Source organism: Arachis ipaensis, chromosome B06 (assembly GCF_000816755.2).
Source record: "Arachis ipaensis cultivar K30076 chromosome B06, Araip1.1, whole genome shotgun sequence".
Lineage (NCBI taxonomy): Eukaryota > Viridiplantae > Streptophyta > Magnoliopsida > Fabales > Fabaceae > Arachis > Arachis ipaensis.
In genome coordinates, this window is record NC_029790.2 from 95,948,279 (window position 1) to 95,967,209 (window position 18,931).

The 18,931-nt window shown below is 38.3% G+C and overlaps 1 protein-coding gene across 1 annotated transcript in view; it reads right to left on the reverse strand.

The window, feature by feature from the left end:
* LOC107647097 (protein FAR1-RELATED SEQUENCE 5-like) overlaps positions 17,508-18,931 on the reverse strand; it is a 3,839-nt gene continuing 2,415 nt past the window's right edge. The window contains exons 5-6 of the mRNA XM_016351221.1: positions 17,617-18,035; positions 17,508-17,519 (exon numbers count right to left, since the gene is read on the reverse strand). Coding sequence (XP_016206707.1) covers positions 17,508-17,519; positions 17,617-18,035 — 431 coding nt within the window. The remainder of the gene's footprint in view (positions 17,520-17,616; positions 18,036-18,931) is intronic.

Genomic DNA, 18,931 nt, shown 5'->3' on the forward strand with positions numbered 1-18,931 from the left:
CGAGAAAATAATAATATGCGTGCCCCGCAAGTCTTTCCAACATCTGATCCATGAATGGAAGGGGGAAATGATCTTTTTGTGTAGCCTCATTGAGCTTCCTGTAGTCTATGCACATTCGCCATCCTGTGACTGTCCTTGTAGGAATTAGTTCATTCTTCTCATTAGGAACCACGGTAATTCCTCCCTTTTTTGGGACGACATGCACGGGGCTGACCCAGGGACTGTCCGAGATTGGGTAGATGACTCCTCCCTGCCATAGCTTCATAACCTCCTTCTGTACCACTTCCTTCATGATTGGGTTCAGCCTTCTCTGGGATTGAATGGATGGTTTGGCATCATCTTCCAACAGTATCTTATGCATGCATATGGCTGAACTGATTCCCTTCAAGTCAGCAAGGGTCCATCCAATGGCATCCTTGTGCTGTCGCAGTACTTTGATCAGTTTATCCTCTTGATCTTTGCTGAGGCATGAGCTTATGATCACTGGGTAATTTTTATTTTCTCCTAAGTATGCATATTTGAGAGTGGATGGCAGTGCTTTGAGTTCAAGTTTAGGTGCTTCTGACTTTTCGTTCTCTTCCTTTGGTGCACCTGGTATGCCAATTTCTGTTGTTGCAACCTCTTCACCTGATGTACACTCTTCCTCTATTATTCTTTTAGGCTTTTCAGACTTTTCTTCTTCAAAAACTCTCCTGCACTTCCTCTTCAAGTGAGTCCAACCTCATACATTCCCCCAGTTGTTCTTGTGGGTAACTCATGGCCTTGAACACATTGATTGTCATCTTTTCATTGTGTAATCTCAGGGTGAGATCACCTTTTTGGACATTAATGACAGCTCCAGCAGTGGCCAAGAACGACCTTCCCAGGATAATGGAGGTCTTGGCTTCCTCCTGCATGTCCAGCACTACGAAGTCTGCCGGGAATATGAAGTCTCCCACTTTCACCAGCAAATCCTCTACTACGCCATGAGGGAACTTGAACGATCTGTCTGCCAACTGTAAGGCCATTTTTGTTGGTTTAGCCTTCTCTATCTTCATATTCCTCATCATAGCTACTGACATCAAATTGATGCTGGCTCCTAAGTCACAAAGAGCTTTCTCCACTGTGATTTCACCTATAATACAAGGGATCTGAAAACTCCCAGGATCCTTCAATTTCTGGGGCAGTTTGTGCTGAATGATAACACTACATTCTTCGGTTAGTATCACAGTCTCGTTGTTCTTCCAGCTTCTCTTCTTAGTCATGAGCTCCTTCAAGAACTTGGCATAGAGTGGCATTTGTTCTATTGCTTCAGCAAAGGGTATGTTGATTTGCAGTTTCTTGAAGATTTCCAAAAATCTCGAAAACTGATTGTCATCTCCCTTCTTCTTTAATTGCTGAGGGTATGGGACTCTTGGGACGTCTGGCTTCAGCACTCCTTCCCCTTTTTGTGAAATCAAAGTGGGAACTCGAGCTTCGTCCTGCTCTTCTTCCTCTTTATTTGAGTCCTCTTCTTGTGGTTTCTGGGGGATTTCCTTCAGTTCCTTCCCACTCCGAAGGGTGATAGCCTGACACTCCTCCCTTTTGGTTGAGTTAGTATTACTGCGAAGGTTGTGGTTGGGGATTTGCTTGAATAAGTAGCCAATTTGTGTCTCAAGTTTCTTGATGGCAGCATCCTGGTTCTGTATATTGGACATCACTTCTTCTCGGAACGCTTTACTCTCTTGAAACTCTTTGCCTATGCCTTCAAGTAGATTCTCAATCCTTGAGAGTCTGTCATCAAATGATGGTAGATTGGGATTAGAGATGGAAGGATGAGGAGGGTTATTTTGGCCTTGGTAAAGGTTTTGAGAGGGTTGGTTATGTGGGTGCTGATATGGTCTAGATGTGAAATGTTGGTGGGCTGTATTGTTGTTGGGATTTGAACGTCTTTGATCTAGGCCTTGGTCTTGTTGATTTCTCCACCCAAAGTTTGGGTGATTCCTCCATCCAGGGTTATAGGTCTTAGAGCATGGATCATGGTTTTGCCTAGGTGAATTCCTAATGTAGTTGGCTTACTCCTGACTACCCTCTGCTTCTTCATTCATTCCTTCTTGGGTTGTTGATGAAGTAGTGATTGCTGCTACTTGGTTCCTCTCCATCTTCTTGGTAAGGTCAGCCAGCTGCTGGGTAATGAGCTTGTTTTGGGCCAGCAGAGCATCTACATTGTTTAGCTCCATTACTCCTCTAGTGTTGCCTCTTTCAGAAGCATAGAAATAGTCATTCTCTGCTACTGTTTCAATGACATCTATGGCTTCCTCAATAGTCTTCTTCTTGTTCAAAGATCCTCCTGATGAATGGTCTACAGCCTTCTTTGATTCATATGATAGGCCTTCATAGAAAATGTGCAGCTGCACCCATTCGTTGAACATGTCAGGTGGACACCTCCTTGTTAGGTCTTTAAACCTCTCCCATGCTTCATAAAGAGTCTCACCATCTTGTTGCCTGAAAGTTTGGACCTCAGCTCTCAGCCTATTGATTCATTGAGGGTAAAATTTTGCTAAGAATTTGTTCACCACATCTTCCCAGGTTGTCAAGCTCTCCTTCGGGAAAGACTCCAGCCACTTGGCTGCCTTATCCTTGAGTGAGAATGGAAATAAGAGCAGTCTATAGGCGTCAGGATGAACACCATTAGACTTCACTATGTCACATATTCTCAGGAAGGTGGTTAGATGTTGATTGGGGTCTTCTTGGACACCTCCTCCGAACGAACAGTTGTTCTGAACAAGGGTGATGAGCTGTGGCTTTAGTTCAAAATTGTTGGCGTGGATGGTTGGCTTTTGAATGCTACTTCCACAGTTTCCTGGATTTGGATTGATGTAAGAGCCTAAAACTCTTCTATCCTCCCCAGCATGATTTGCTCAACCTCTTCCGCCATGGTTGTGAGTCTCTTCTTCATGATGGTTTTCCATGTTTTCATCCATGTTTGGTTCAAAGTATTCCTCCTCTTCCTCAGCACCAACTACTCTCTTTCCTCTTGCTTCCCTCCTTAATCTAAGGAAGGTCCTCTCAAGTTCAGAATCAAAGGAAGTTGAAGCCCCGCTTCTTCTCTCTGTCATACAACCAACAAAGCACAAGCAAGGAAAGTAAATGCAGAAAGTATTCTGTTAGAATTACTGTTAATGTGAGTGATGCAATATATCAAACAGTTAGTGGGTTAGTGAACTGAATTGTAAATAACAAAAAGAAACGAGAAAGTAGGGGGAAGGGAAGAAATTAACTAAAACTGAAAGTAAATTACTCAAACAGAAAATTAAATCAAACAAAACAAAAATGCTCAATCTAGTTATCTTCCAATTTGATTATTGTTGATGCACAATCAATCCCCAGCAACGGCGCCATAAACTTGATGCGCAGAAAACTTGTCTCATAACAAATTTCCTTCGGCAAGTGTACCAAATTTGTCGTCAAGTAAACACTCACAATAGAATGAGGTCGAATCCCACAGTGATTGATTGATCAAGCAACTTTAATTAGAGGAATGTTCTAGTTGAGCAAATCAGAATTTGAGTTGAGAATTGCAGAAAATTAAATGGCGGGAAAGTAAATAACAGAAAAGTAAATGCTAGAAATAAAGAGCTGAATGTAGATGACGGAAAGTAAATTGCAGAATCTTAAATGGGAATGGGGTAATTGCTCATAAAAGTAAATGACAGAAATTAAAGAGAATGGATAAGATCAGAAATGGGGAGTACATTTCAACAGAGCTCCCTAACCCAATGAAAGGGGTTTAGTTGTTCATAGCTCTGGAAAATGAAAACAAAGATGGAGAATACATGATGAAACTAGAAGTGCAGAGAAAGTAAAATACATAGAGTAGTTCTATGCCAAGAGGCTCCCTATAATTTCCAACTCCCAAAATAATTCAAAGCTACTCCTATATATACTACTCTTCTGATCTTCTAGTTGGCTCTTCAAGTCTTGGGTATGGGCCTTTGGATCTTGAGTTTGAAGCAGTTATCTTCTTCATTGGGCTTGGCTTTACTTGCAGAGAGAAAGTGTGAAGTGGGCAGAGACTTTAGCTCAGGACGTTAGTGGTGTTAACGTTCAGTGAAAATATGGGTTCGAGAACGTTAGTGACAATCACCTTTTTCACTAACGTTCCTCACCCAAGTAAGAGCCACGTTAACCTCAACGTTAGTGGCACAAACGTTGCCACTAACGTTGCCTCTTTGTCCTTCGCACACGTTATTGGGACTTATCTTTCCCAATAACGTTGAGAAGCCTCCTCCTTCCCTACGTTAGAGTCCACGTTCTTGCCAACCTTCGAGAACGTTAGTGACACTTACCTTTGTCACTAACGTTCCAATGTGCCCCTAGCTCCCACGTTAGAGTCCACGTTAACTAGGTTAACGTAACTTTAACGTGGCTGTGCTAGCCATCTCCAACGTTAGTGACAAAGGTGAATGTCACTAACGTTGGCTCATCATCTCTCCTCCTCACGTTAGCTTCCACGTTAACTAGGTTAACGTAACTTTAACGTGGCTGTGCTAGCCATCTCCAACGTTAGTGACAAAGGTAAGTGTCACAACGTTAGAGGATCACCTTCCTTCTTCACGTTAGCTTCCACGTTAACTAGGTTAACGTGAAAGTTAACGTGACTTATTGGGGCTTGTGTGGGTTAATCCCAACGTTAGTGGCAATATTTGGTGTCACTAACGTTATCGATCACCTACTTTCTTCACGTTAGCTTCCACGTTAACTTTAACGTGGCTTATTGTGACTTGGCCAACGTTAGTGACAAAGTTGAATGTCACTAACGTTGGCTTCCCCTTTACTTCTTAACGTTAGAGGCCACGTTAACTAAGTTAACGTGGCTCTTAACGTGGCCACTTATGAGCTTGGTCCAACGTTAGTGACAAAGGTAAGTGTCACTAACGTTGGCTCCATTTCCTTTCCTCCACGTTAGAGTTCACGTTAACTTAGTTAATGTGACTCTTAACGTGGGCAATGATGGCTTCGAGAGCGTTATTGGCGATTACTTTTCTCATTAACTTTGCAAGTTACTCCCATTCCATGTTAGGAGTTACGTTAATTAGATTAACGTGGCTGCTAACGTGGTTCTTCCTTGCTTCCTTTGTCCTGAAATCAAGCAATAGAGTTTATCAAAGTTCTAGTCCAAGTCATGGGAAATACAACATCCAATTTGTTATTAAATTCATGCAAAATCCTCGTGAAATCATGTAAAGTGCACAATGTATGCTTGAATCAAGATGTAAGTGAATATCTACCCAAAACTAGCTTATTTTCTAAGGAAATGCATGAAATTACCCTAAAATCAGTAAAGAAAAGGTCAGTGAAACTGGCCAAAATGCCCTGGCATCAAGTATAACTTTCTGTATTAAGCAGCATTCAATCGGCTAAAATGCTTTCGGATTCCATGGTTTTTCCTTTTTTATCCATATCAAGCCGCTCATTTTATACTAACTAATAAACCTGCATGTTGTACAGTGGATGACTACCCAATGTTCAACTGAGGGACTGCTGCTCATGTTGCAATCAAAACAAAATTTCTCCGTATGAAAACCATACAACTTAGGTATTTTATCAACAACTGTACTATAGATACAGTAGACGACATGATGGAGTTTAGGAGGCATTTCATCCTACTCGTGTTGGAGATGTTCTTGTGTCCGATAGTGCAACACGTCATCTCGCCATGGCACATCGATACAATACTCGATATTTCTTATCCGAGGAGATTCTGTTGGCCCTTTAATATTTTCAACTGGTTAGAATAGGTGATCAAGAAGTATCAACGTAAAAACAACAAATCCTATAAGGGTTGCATGTTTGCTTTGCTGGTAATTTTTTAATACAAAATGCCAGTTAATCTGACTCAACTTTTGCATCCCAATACTTAATTTGTGTCTGTGATTTCTCCAAGTATTGTACTTCCAGAAACTAAAGCATGGTGAACTAGAGTAGTGTCAAGAATCGGAGCCATGGCTTTCTGCATGGATAGCCACGGAGCTCAGTGTTATGGCATCAGTTCAACCAGAGGTATTCACTGAAGTGATGCTAAAAGATTCCTGTAGCATAAAGAACTTAGTTGCTTTTTTTACGTTGCTATTTTTTGTGTGTGTTTCTGGAGATATTTATAATGAGGCTGTCGATTTCTCTTGTAATTAATTGCACATGCCCTTCCATGGACCTAACATTTATGGTTGTATGTACATTGATGTGTCCTCCCTGGATGTGTCTTATGTTGTATGTGCCTTCTGACTAATTGCTGTTCCCGAACAGGATTGCGTCGACACCGGTGGGAACGTTGAGGGGGTCGTCAAAGCATGCACAAGTAAGGTCACAACAAACCCACGTCTTGAAAGAGAAGGCTCACACCGGACAAAAAGACCTATAGGGTCTAAAAAAGTGAGTGGACGTTACCTTTTAAAGAAAATTTAAGTTGCATGTTTCAAAGTTAAAATAGGAGAACAGTACAACATTTTTAAAACTTACTGGTGATGCCATGTTTTTAAATTGCTTGATGACATGTTGTATTAATTTACCTTGTAATGGTTATGTGATTTAAAAACACTGTGTGGTTGTTGTGTATGATTATTTTGGTGATTTGAATTCAGGGATCTGATAAGAGACGGGAAGTTAGCAACGGCTCAGTGCGTACAGATGCACCTTTAGTTGCATCCGACGAGGATGACGATGACGATGAGCCCATTGCCAAAAGACTGCGCAGAAAAATTGATCGGACAAGAACACCTCTACTTCATAGGACAAAAGGGGACACCAGCATGACCAACTAGACAAAAACAACAGAGAAACCAAAAGTGAGTAGACGTTACAATTTGAAGAATCTATAAGTTGCATGTTTCAAAGTTAAAACATGAGAACAGTATAACTTACATTTAAAAAAGTTACTGGTGATGCCATGTTTTTAAATTGCTTGATGACATGTTGTATTAATCTATCTTGCATTGGTTGTGTGATTTAAAATCACTTCGAGGTTGTTGTGTATGACTATTTTGGTGTTGCAAATTCAATGATCTGATAAGAGGGGGAGTTAGCAGTGACTCAGTGCACATAGATGCACCTTCAGTTGCATCTGACGAGGATGACGATGACGACGAGCCCATTAGTAATAGGCTGCACAGAAAAATAGAGTGGACAAGAACACCTCAACATCATAGGACGGAAGAGGACATTGGCACGACCAGCCAGTCATAAACAACAAAGAAACCAACCAACCCAGAAGATCTTGAACCCAAGACTCCGTCAATAGCATTGGTGCAGTATTCAGGACTTGATGAATATTCTCGTGAATTTGAAAGGCAATTAAATGCTAAAAAATGTTTTACGGCTAGTATGCATGTATTTTGCTATTGGCTCCTTCAAATGCATAAAGGTTACCCCCTCACAAAAGTTATTTTTGAAACAGTGATCCTTACATATTATTTCAGTGAAATCCAGAGTGCAAAAAGTTCATCTTGCCGCACACCCAATCCATAGTGCCCCTTATTCTCACTTGGGATTACTCAGATGTTAAAAACACCCACACCGTCCCCCCCTCTGCCCCGTTCATCCATTACTTTAGGGACGGAAAATCACTGAGCAGCATGAGCAACGAATTAGAGGGTGGGGTGTGGACATGTCTCGTGGTAGCCAGTAAACAGTGGCGTCGTATGACGATAGACCACACCTAGTCCTGGTAAAGGAGGACTTGTGGACATTGAAACCACGTTGTTGGCTCAATAACAATGTATGTAACCCAAAATCATGTTACTTCAGTTTGTTTTGATCACATATTTTGGCGATATTTATATTTTAAAAGCTAGTGATATAGTTCGTGCACTGGATGTGTTGCGCATTCAATAACTCAAGGACAAAAAGATTCACACGTCACTTTTACTACGTGTGTCCAGGGATACTAGTAAGGATACTTTTACACCAATCCTTTATGTATATTACAATTTATCAACACTTACAAAGTCTTCTTGGACAGGAAATGGTCATGGTACCAAAAAATTTGAAGGACTTTAAGGAAAGGCTAACTCCTATGTATGTGGATTTGGGTGAACACTTCGGTGCCGACACCAAGTATTTTGACAAGGCGGCAGTTGCAAAGAGAAGATGGGTAAGTCAATTTGTTGTATGATATGTTACTTACATCGAAGCAAACGAACAACTAAAATGTGTTTTTGTTTATCTGTATACGTAATTTGCCTAGTTACAAGTGTATATTATTGCAGTGATTTTTTCTTGTATGTATGTCCCATCACTAGTGGGTGTATGCATTCGATGTCTCCGGAAAAAAGCTTTTCGTACTAGATAGTTTACACACTAAACCACATGATACATCACGAATGAAGATAGATGCATATGCAGTACAAAAAGATCTCATGACTCGGTTAATCTATTTTACCCGTAATATTGTATTACGTTTAAACTTTAATTGTGTTTCAGGGAAGGCTCATTGAAGACATAGCTCAAGTGGCTAACCCCACGTATAAGTGATGACATGTCACCATGTCATATTTTTCTACGCTTATTCATACAAGAAATTGATGATTTGTGCTTGAATAATGAATGCTTTTGTACTTAAATGGTATATTTCCTTGATCTTTTGATTTTATAAATTCTGTAGGAAATAAGAAGAAAAAGAAGCAAAAAGCACAAAATAAGCTAAAAAGGAGAAAAAAAGAGCTTTGGGGCACACTTTGAAGTTGGAGCACACTTTGGAGGCTTAGGCCACGCTTTTAAAAGCGTGGCCCAAGACCAAATTAAAGGAGATTGGCAATCAGCATATAAAGCTCCGCTCTTGCCAAGAGCTGAGCGCTATAAGAGTTCAAAATGAGCTTGAAAGCAAAATTTTCGCTAAGTTAAAATCTGGGCGTTCACAGCATGACCAGGCCTTCTTCAAAGGGCTATAACTTGAGCTACAGATGTCCGATTGATGTGCTTCCAATTGCGTTGGAAAGTTGATATTCAGAGCTTTCTAACGATATATGGAAATCTATATTTGGCATGAAATTGAGGCACTAATGAAATGCATCTTTAAGAGCAAAAAACAAGCAAAAAAATCAGCCAATACTTCCACCAAGGTTCGAAACTGGAGCCTCACTCCAAAGCAAAGTAGCACTCACTTAGAGAGTGCTGCGCTCTCATGGAGAGCATTGTCGTGCTCTCTCCCAAAGAAAATGCAAGGAAATTGGGCAAGAGTGCAACCCTCATGGCTTGAACACGGATACCTCACCAAGGAAGCAAGGATGCTGCGCTCTTGGTGAGAGCGGAGCGCTATTTTGATGCTTGGACCTTGTCACGCACGAAAATTGACACGGCCAGGGACACAAATTGAATCCTGCGCTCTTGTGGAGAGTGGAGCATTGCCCTGGGAGGTGTCCCACACCAAACCAACTTGAACCAAGCTTGACCCATGCTCCAAACCAATTAAACCAAGGCTAACCAAACTCATCTCTCTTCAAATCCAAAGCAAGCAAAGGCCACATCATCACTCAAAGGCACAAGAACAAGTTAGAATTAGGATTTTCATTTAATTTTTTTTATTTCAATTTTATTTTATTTTGTAAAAAGCCTATATAAAGGCATCATTCTCATTTTCAAAAGAGGAAGTGAGCTCCATTAGAGAGCATAGAGGCTGGCTCCATTAGAGAGCTCTCTCTTCTCTTTGCTCTTACTTCTGAAATTCTACTTTCTGTTTCTGAATTTTAGATTGAGATTTGAAGGAATTCTGTTTCAAATCTTGATTTGAAATTTCTTTGTTCTTTTTCTACAAAATCTTAGTGAATTGAAAATTTAATCTGAGTTTCCTTTACTGCTTTCATTTTCTTCTCTTTTGGAAATTGTTCTCTGTTAGATCAAGGAAGGAATTGAGATCTAGACTTGTTATCTAGTCTTATCCAACCCCTGAGATCTTAAATTTTATTTTGCAATTAAGCTGAGTTTCATTTCTTCTTTGCTTCTTCAAGCAACTTTCCACTTCTGTTAAGATCTGCTGCAACTTTTTTCATATTCTAGCTCTCTGATTGATTGCACTTTACACTTTCCTATTAAATTTTAATTCTCAGCACCCAACTCAATTTACTTTCAAACCATTTAATTCTTCTGCTACTTTTACTTTACTGCAATTTCCTTTCCTGCATTCTGCAATTTCACATTTCCATTCACATTTAGCTTGATTTAATTTCCTGCATATTTACAATTCCTGCAATTTAAATTTTCAGTTCCTTGATTTATTGCTTTCTTTAAATTCCCTGCACCCAATCCCCTTTACATTTGATTCAATTTACATTTCTTGCAATTTAAGTTTCAGCTATTTTACTTTCTTGTTCTTTAAGTTACTTGCACATTTACATTCTGTAGCTTTAAATTCATTGCAATTTACTTTCTGTAGCTACATTTCACACAATTCACTCAATGTTAGCTTGACTAAACTAATCACCCACTAAAGTTGCTTGATCCATCAATCCCTGTGGGATCGACCTCACTCTAAGTGAGTTTTACTACTTGATGCGACCCGGTACACTTGCCGGTGAGTTTTGGGTGTTTGGAATTCGTTTTCCAAAATATCCATCAAGTTATTGGCACCGTTGTCGGGGATTGATTAGATCAACAATGATTAAGTGGGTGAGAAGTCTAGATCAAGTATTTTCTTTATTTTTGTTCTCTGTTTTAAGTTGATAGCAAGGTGTTTGAGCTATTGCCTCACTAAGAAATTCTTTCTCTGTGACATGAATTTCAATTTTCATTGATGTTGCATTTTATAAAATACAAATGGAGTTCAACTCATCTTATGGTCAAACAAAATTTTATGGGATATCACCCACCATCATCAATCTCTAATGGTGGCTGAGAATATCACCAAGAAAATACAAATTCTAAGCACTCCAACCCATGGAGATTTGCTTCAGAGACACAAGATGAGCAAGAGAATCATATGAGATATTTCCCTCCACCACAAAATGATGCTAGTCATGATTCTAATGGTGGCTGGAAAGGGAATTCTAATGCTCCATATGATATTCATCCAAAGATATCATCACTTGACCATGCTTCAACAGAAAGTCCCTGTCAAAACTCACCACCCACACAAACTTCCATGAACTAAAGCCTCTCAAAGCTTGAGACTATGTTTGAAAAATATGAGAGGGAGGCACAGATATCCTGGAACGAGCAAGAGAATTCATTCAAAAACATAGAAGTGATGGTAAACCAAATGTTAAGTGCAAGGGAGAAGGTGGAAAAGCAAGATGAGGAGGCTACTGTATCAAGTGAACTTTCAATGAAGAATGAGGTGTTTGAAAATGAAACTGCACTTGAGATGACAAGGGAACATGAAGACTTACAACTCTCACAAACTTCCCTGATCCAAAAACTCTCAACAATTGAATCTGTAATTGAAAAATATGAAGAGAAGATGAAGAAATGTTGGGAAGATCAACAAACCTCCTCAATGAAAAAGCTATTAAGTCAAATGTTGGGTGCAAAGAAAGGAGTGAAGGAACAAGAAAGTGAGGAAGTCATTCCAAAAAATTTACACTCAAGTGAGGCAGAGAAGTACATGAAGGAAGAGTTCATGGAACCACCAATTCAAAAGGCTCTGGATGAATACAAAACTCCAATAATCACACAGCAACCAAGTTTTGAATTCAAAGGAGTGAAGGCAACTAGTAAGAACACCAATCCTGTCCCTGATCCAGCAAGCAAGATTAATCAAGCCATTTGCAAAAGGAAGCTTGCTGAGGAAAGACCAAGACAAGGGACACTAGCTGAATCTTCTCCCCCCTTAAGGTCATTCCTATTAATAAACTGGAAGAAGAGGAAGAAAGTGAACAACATGTCAACCGTAGGTATAATTTCTCTTTTCTGCTTTGTTTTCATTCTTTGTTTTGTTTAAATTCAATAAATTGGCATATGGTTACATTCTAAGTTTGGTGTTGCCTTGCAACAAATTGTTTTCAGTCTTTTGGATGATTGCATCAAATCAAAAATGAAAGTGATACACCAAGATTCTAAGTTTGGTGTGCCACTTATTATCTATGCAATTCATTCAAGTAACACTACTTGTCTGCATAATCATAATGCCTCTGCAGTTTTATTTTTCTCTTTTAATTTGACACTTTTTCATTCTACTTTCTTTAGTCATTTTTCTGTTTTTAAATGCTTTCATTTTAGTTTGCTTATTTACTGTGTTTGTTAATACATCACCAAGAGAGCTTTATTCATGACAGATTCTTGGCTTGGTGATTGTAATTAACAAATAACAGTTTCACTTGCTTAGTTTTAATTCAAATAAATTGAGATATGATTGCATTCTAAGTTTGGTGTTGCTATGCAACAAAATTTGGTTCCAATTCTTACAAGATACTGACATTAATTTCAAGTGAAAGTGTCACACTAAGTTTGGTATGCCACTTATTTTTTATGCAATGTATTGTGCACACCTTCTTATCTATGCAATCAAAATGTCTCTGTCTCTTGTGCCTTGATTGTTATCTTTAATTTTGCTTGCTTAAAACACATGTGCTACTAACATTTCATTGTATAAGACATTCATGATCCATCTTAGCCCCATAGCCATTGTTCTAATTGTTGCTTGAGGATGAGCAAGCATTCTGAGTTTGGCAAGGGAAAAGGAAGAATAAGAGGAAAATGACAACAATAGAGAAGATGGACTACAATGTTGTAAAGTTCCTTTTCCTCTCCTTTGTTTCCAGCACTTTATTTTGCATGATTGTCTTTATATTCTCTGTATGCATGTGTGGTATGAATAAGCATAGCTTGAATATTGATTTGTAACATGTTGCCATGCCATTATGACTACCAACTTGAGTTTTGTAAGGCTTAAAGCAGTAAAGTATCATGATCATAAACAAACAAGGCATTAAAGAAGAGTTTAGCATATACATACAAGTATTAGAAAGCTAGTATGATTAATTGTTGCTCAAATGCGTTGGATTTTATTTAATTGAAGTTTTCATCTAGGACATTTTGTGAAATCTTTCATAATTACGAAAACCTTGAAGGAGCAAATACAAATTAAGGCAAAAAAAAAAGAAAAAGGGAAAGAATGAGAAAGCTGAAGGCTCTGAGTACCAATGACAATTTCATTGTTAAGTACTTGTGGTGTTTATGTATCAAGTAAAATGCTTGAAAACAAAACACTTAGAAGTCAAGGTTAGGCTCAAAGTGCAAAAAAGCACTCCCTCAAAGCTCAAGGCTCCGAGCATCAATGATTAGAGAGTCAAGAAAATAAACAAATGAGCTTAATAAAGTCCTCTAATTAAATGCTTGTGGTGCTTATGTATCAAGTGGTAATACTTGAAAACAAAGAATTTAGAAGTCATAGCTTTGTTATCAACTCATGGGGCAAAGCACCCAAAAGGAGAAGCTAATAAGAAAATCAAAAGCTTGTTTCAAGGAAGAAATATAAGAGAAAGATTTCATAAATTGAGCTAGATAGAAGCATCAATCATTTGCATCTCTTTTGTAATTGTAGCATGCTTAGAAAACTAGCTAACCATGAACATTGAGTTGCTATTCTTCTTACCTTGGATTGTCAATCTTTATTGCATGATTCTTTTCTTGCTTGGGGACAAGCAAGGTTTAAGTTTGGTGTTGTGATAACATGTCACCATGTCATGTTTTTCTATGCTTATTCATACAAGAAATTGATGATTTGTGCTTGAATAATGAATGATTTTGTACTTAAATGGTATATTTCCTTGATCTTTTGATTTTATAAATTCTGTAGGAAATAAGAAGAAAAAGAAGCAAAGAGCACAAAATAAGCTAAAAAGGAGAAAAAAAGAGCTTTGGGGCACACTTTGAAGTTGGAGCACACTTTGGAGGCTTAGGCCACGCTTTTAAAAGCGTGGCCCATCACCAAATTAAAGGAGATTGGCAATCAGCACACAAAGCTCCGCTCTTGCCAAGAGCTGAGCGCTATAAGAGTTCAAAATGAGCTTGAAAGCAAAATTTTCGCTAAGTTAAAATCTGGGCGCTCACAGCATGACCATGCCTCCTTCAAAGGGCTATAACTTGAGCTACAGATGTCTGATTGATGTGCTTCCAGTTGCGTTAGAAAGTTAACATTCAGAGATTTCCAAAAATGTATGGCAATCTATATTTGGCATGAAATTAAGGCACGAATGAAATGCATCTTTAAGGTCCAAAAACAAGCAAAAAAATCAGCCAATGCTTCCACCAAGGTTCGAAACTGGAGCCTCACTCCAAAGCAAAGTAGCGCTCACTTAGAGAGTGCTGTGCTCTCATGGAGAGCATTGTCGTGCTCTCTCCCAAAGAAAATGCAAGGAAATTGGGCAAGAGTGCAACCCCCAAGGCTTGAACACGGATACCTCACCAAGGAAGTAAGGATGTTGCGCTCTTGGTGAGAGCGGAGCGCTACTTTGATGCTTGGACCTTGACACGGCCAGGGACACAAATTGAATGCTGCGCTCTTGTGGAGAGCGGAGCATTGCCCTGGGAGGTGTCCCACACCAAACCAACTTGAACCAAGCTTGACCCATGCTCCAAACCAATTAAACTAAGGCCAACTAAACCCATCTCTCTTCAAATCCAAAGCAAGCAAAGCTCACATCATCACTCAAAGGCACAGGAACAAGCTAGAATTAGGATTTTTATTTAATTTGTTTTTCATTTCAATTTTATTTTATTTTGTAAAAATCCTATCTAAAGGCATCATTCTTATTTTCGAAAGAGGAAGTGAGCTCCATTAGAGAGCATAGAGGCTGGCTCCATTAGAGAGCTCTCTCTTCTCTTTGCTCTTACTTCTGAAATTCTACTTTCTATTTCTGAATTTTGGATTGAGATTTGAAGGAATTCTGTTTTAAATCTTGATTTGAAATCTCTTTGTTCTTTTTCTGCAAAATCTTAGTGAATTTAAAATTTAATCTGAGTTTCCTTTACTGCTTTCATCTTCTTCTCTTTTGCAAATTGTTCTCTGTTAGATCAAGGAAGGAATTGAGATCTAGACTTGTTATCTAGTCTCATCCAACCCCTGAGATCTTAAATTTTATTTTGTAATTAAGTTGAGTTTCATTTCTGCTTTGCTTCTTCAAGCAACTTTCCACTTCTGTTAAGATCTGCTGCAACTTATTTCATATTCTAGCTCTCTGATTGATTGCACTTCACACTTTCCTATTAAATTTTAATTCTCAGCACCCAACTCAATTTACTTTCAAACCATTTAATTCTTCTGCTACTTTTACTTTACTACAATTTCCTTTCCTGCATTCTATAATTTCACATTTCCATTCACATTTAGCTTGATTTAATTTCCTGCATATTTACTATTCCTACAATTTAAATTTCCAGTTCCTTGATTTATTGCTTTCTTTAAATTTCCTGCACCCAATCCTCTTTACATTTGATGTAATTTACATTTCTTGCAATTTAAGTTTCAGCCATTTTACTTTCTTGTTCTTTAAGTTACTTGCACATTTACATTCTGTAGCTTTAAATTCATTGCAATTTACTTTCTATAGCTACATTTCACACAATTCACTCAATGTTAACTTGACTAAACTAATCACCCACTAAAGTTGCTTGATCCATCAATCCCTGTGGGATCGACCTCACTCTAAGTGAGTTTTACTACTTGATGCGACCCGGTACACTTGCCGATGAGTTTTTGGTGTTTGGAATTTGTTTTCCAAAATATCCATCAATAAGCCCACTCAAAGAGACCTGCCTTGCTCATACGCCTCTGTTCCAATACAACCAAACAAGTGAGTCCCTCTCAAAACCAAATAATATCTTAATTTGTAAGTTTACTTGAGATCTATACCTGTTCTCCTAATACACCCCATTGTTTCCATTCACCTAGTTTTGATTGTGGGGTATATGCCATAAAATTCATGGAGTACTGGACCGAAGCGGGTAAACTAAATGAATGGGATTATGTGAGCTTCCAAATCCTATTGCTGAATAACTTATTATCTAAACACACATGACTGTCCGTAACTAAATGCCGTCATACAACATTGACTTTTACATGCAGGACACCATCAAGTTATATAGGAAGGAAATAATGATCAATATTATTCTAGATCATAATAATTCTGCCATTGAAAACATGCGCTGAATGCCCTTAACAATTGTCCTAAACCTGCTGTGCGCCACAACTAACTAAGAAACAAACATAAGGAGGTTAGAACACGTTCACATCACCTGGCACAAAAAGCATGCTTCGACGAGCTAAAGGATTGCCGAAGAAACAGACCATCAAAAGGAGCTAAATATGGGAAGAAAAAAATGCATAGAACATTCTTCTTTACCTAGTCCAGGGATACCTTCACATGTTGAGCTGTATTTTGTTGTAACTTAATATTTTCCTTGTGTTACACATATTGATTATTTCTTTTGGGTTCTTATATTGTTATTAGTGAGTATTTGTTTTGTGAACCTTGTTGAATTTTGTTGGTTAATTAATGGAGAATGCATGTATTGTGGATGTGAATTCTGTCTTAGGACATTGGTTTATCTTATTTTGCACATGCTAAACACTTGCTATATTTAAAGTGTAAATTTCTGAAATGGCTAAGAATGTTAACATTTTCGAAGTCTTATTGCTAGATGTGTCTACCTATGGACGTGTCTTCTAATGGAGGTGTCTTTCTTAAACTATGGATGTGTTTTCTGATATATAAGTGTCTATTTTGGTTGTGTCTTATTCGGAGGTGTCTATATATGGATGTGTCTTCTAATGGAGATATCTTTTTCCAATGTGTCTTTTGTGTTTTCATTTAACTATGGATGTATCTTCTGAGGGACGTGTCTACTTTTGTCGTATCTTCTTCGAAAGTGCCTGTATATGGATCTGTCTTCTGCTGGAGGTGTCTTTTTTGCCACTTTATCTTTTGTATTTTTGTTTAACTAAGGACGTGTTTATTTTTGTCGTGTCTTCTTCGGAGGCGTCTATATATGGATGTGTCTTCCAATGGAGGTGTCTTTTGTTAACGTGGCTTCTATGGGTTTGTCTATCTATGGATGTGTCTTATAACAGAGGTGTCTTTTTTTTTCTGTCGTGTTTTTTTCTCCTTACAATCAAAGTTCCAATTGATACTTGTTAGATTCTCGAATAAGCCTTCGTCAAACTAACTTGGGAACATAACCATGCAAAAATGAAACACAAACAAAGTTAAAGAACCTACTATGTTGTGTCCTCCACATTAAAATCACATAAAAATCGTGATTATTCGGTAAGTTGATTGAAACTTAAAAAACTTATAACAGTATAATCATATCAATGGATCGCACTCAAAAAATAATCATATATCTTCAACTGAAAATTGTTTATTAAATCGTATACCTAAATATTTTGTTAAAAAGAAGTGGAAAAAAAATCCAAATAAAAAAAGGAATTCTCCTTAAAAATCCATAATCAAAATTCTTCTCACTATTTCCAAACAAGTTTAACAAAGACATGAATTTGCCATGTTCTTGTGATTCATTCACTCTAATAACAGAACCCACCGCTACATTTTGATTGGCTACTACATCATTTTCTAGAAAAAAAACACCACGCAAAAAAAAAAGAGTCAATTGTATCCATAAAGTCATCTCAACAAGGAATTCAAAATTAACCAAATGGTAAACACATACTGGAGGTGCATTTTTCTTCTTTCTTCGCATAGATTTCTTGGTCGAGCTATCCAGTTTAGATCCAAGCCTCTTCGATCTCGGCCGACCCTTAGTTGCCACCTTTGACGGACCTCGAATATTATCTGCACCAAGAGCGAACTCATACTGTGTCACCATGCTGTTTTGTGTAGGTGCAACACTTTTGGACCCCAAGTTCGAATGATAATCAAATAGCTCGTCAAGACCTGAATGTAACGTGTTCGCTTCTTCGTCGCAGGTCACGAAATCTTGGGCAACATTAAAGAAACGTGAACACAATCCTCTGACTAAGTTGTGTCTTTCATCCGATCGATTTTCGTCATGGTTGCTCTTGATGTAAGTGTATTTGCACCGTACATTCTTGCTCCCTCGAGGGAGAACATAGCAAGATGGTACTCTATCTACTCTATAATATGGGAACACAGCAAGACAATGGCAACAAAGAATACTTCTTGATTCAAACATGTTGCACTCGTACCGAATCTTATGTGTCAATGGGTCAAACTACACACCGTTCGTGCAGTACCTAAACTCCCTATAAAATAGGTATTGCTCATCCACGTTCACATGGAACAAATTACCCTCTTGAGTCACACCACGGATTAAACAATCCATTTTTTGCTGAATTTCTATTGTACTTACCTAAACATAGAGCTTGTGTACTCACGTTGAAATTGTCTTTCAATTGTAAAGCTGGATGAGCAGGGGACAACTCCTTTCAATTGAATGAAGATTGAAAGCTTTCTAGTAAGATCAAGAGAAAAGACAGAGAAAGAAGAGTGAAAACTATAATTGATCCATCAAATAACAATAGAGCTCTCTAACCCAATGAAAAGAGTTAGTTGTTCATTGCTCTACTCAAACAGAAAAGAAAGAAAGTGCAGAAAAATAAAGAAGATTAAGAATTCAAAACAAGAATTGTACTTCAGAATTCATAATGAAAATTACAAATTGAAATGGAACTACTCCTAAGAAAGAAAAGAAAAGAACAGGAAGAAGAGTGCATGAAGGGTGCGTGTCAGGGGATGTGTGTGCGTGATTCTGGACTCCCCTCCAATCCAGAATGAATTCCTCCAATCCAGCTACTGCCTATATATAGGCTTACAAACTAAGAGATGAAAATACAAATTACAAATAAAAATTCCTAATCTAGATGCTTCTTGTGCCTTGGATTAAGTGATGTTTGATGGGCTCTGCTTGCTTGCATGATCTAGGGGTGTATTGGGGCCTTTAGTGATGTTGCAGTGTTAAAAATTGCTCCCAGACCCTATCTTCAGTGTTTTCGTCAATATTGGCA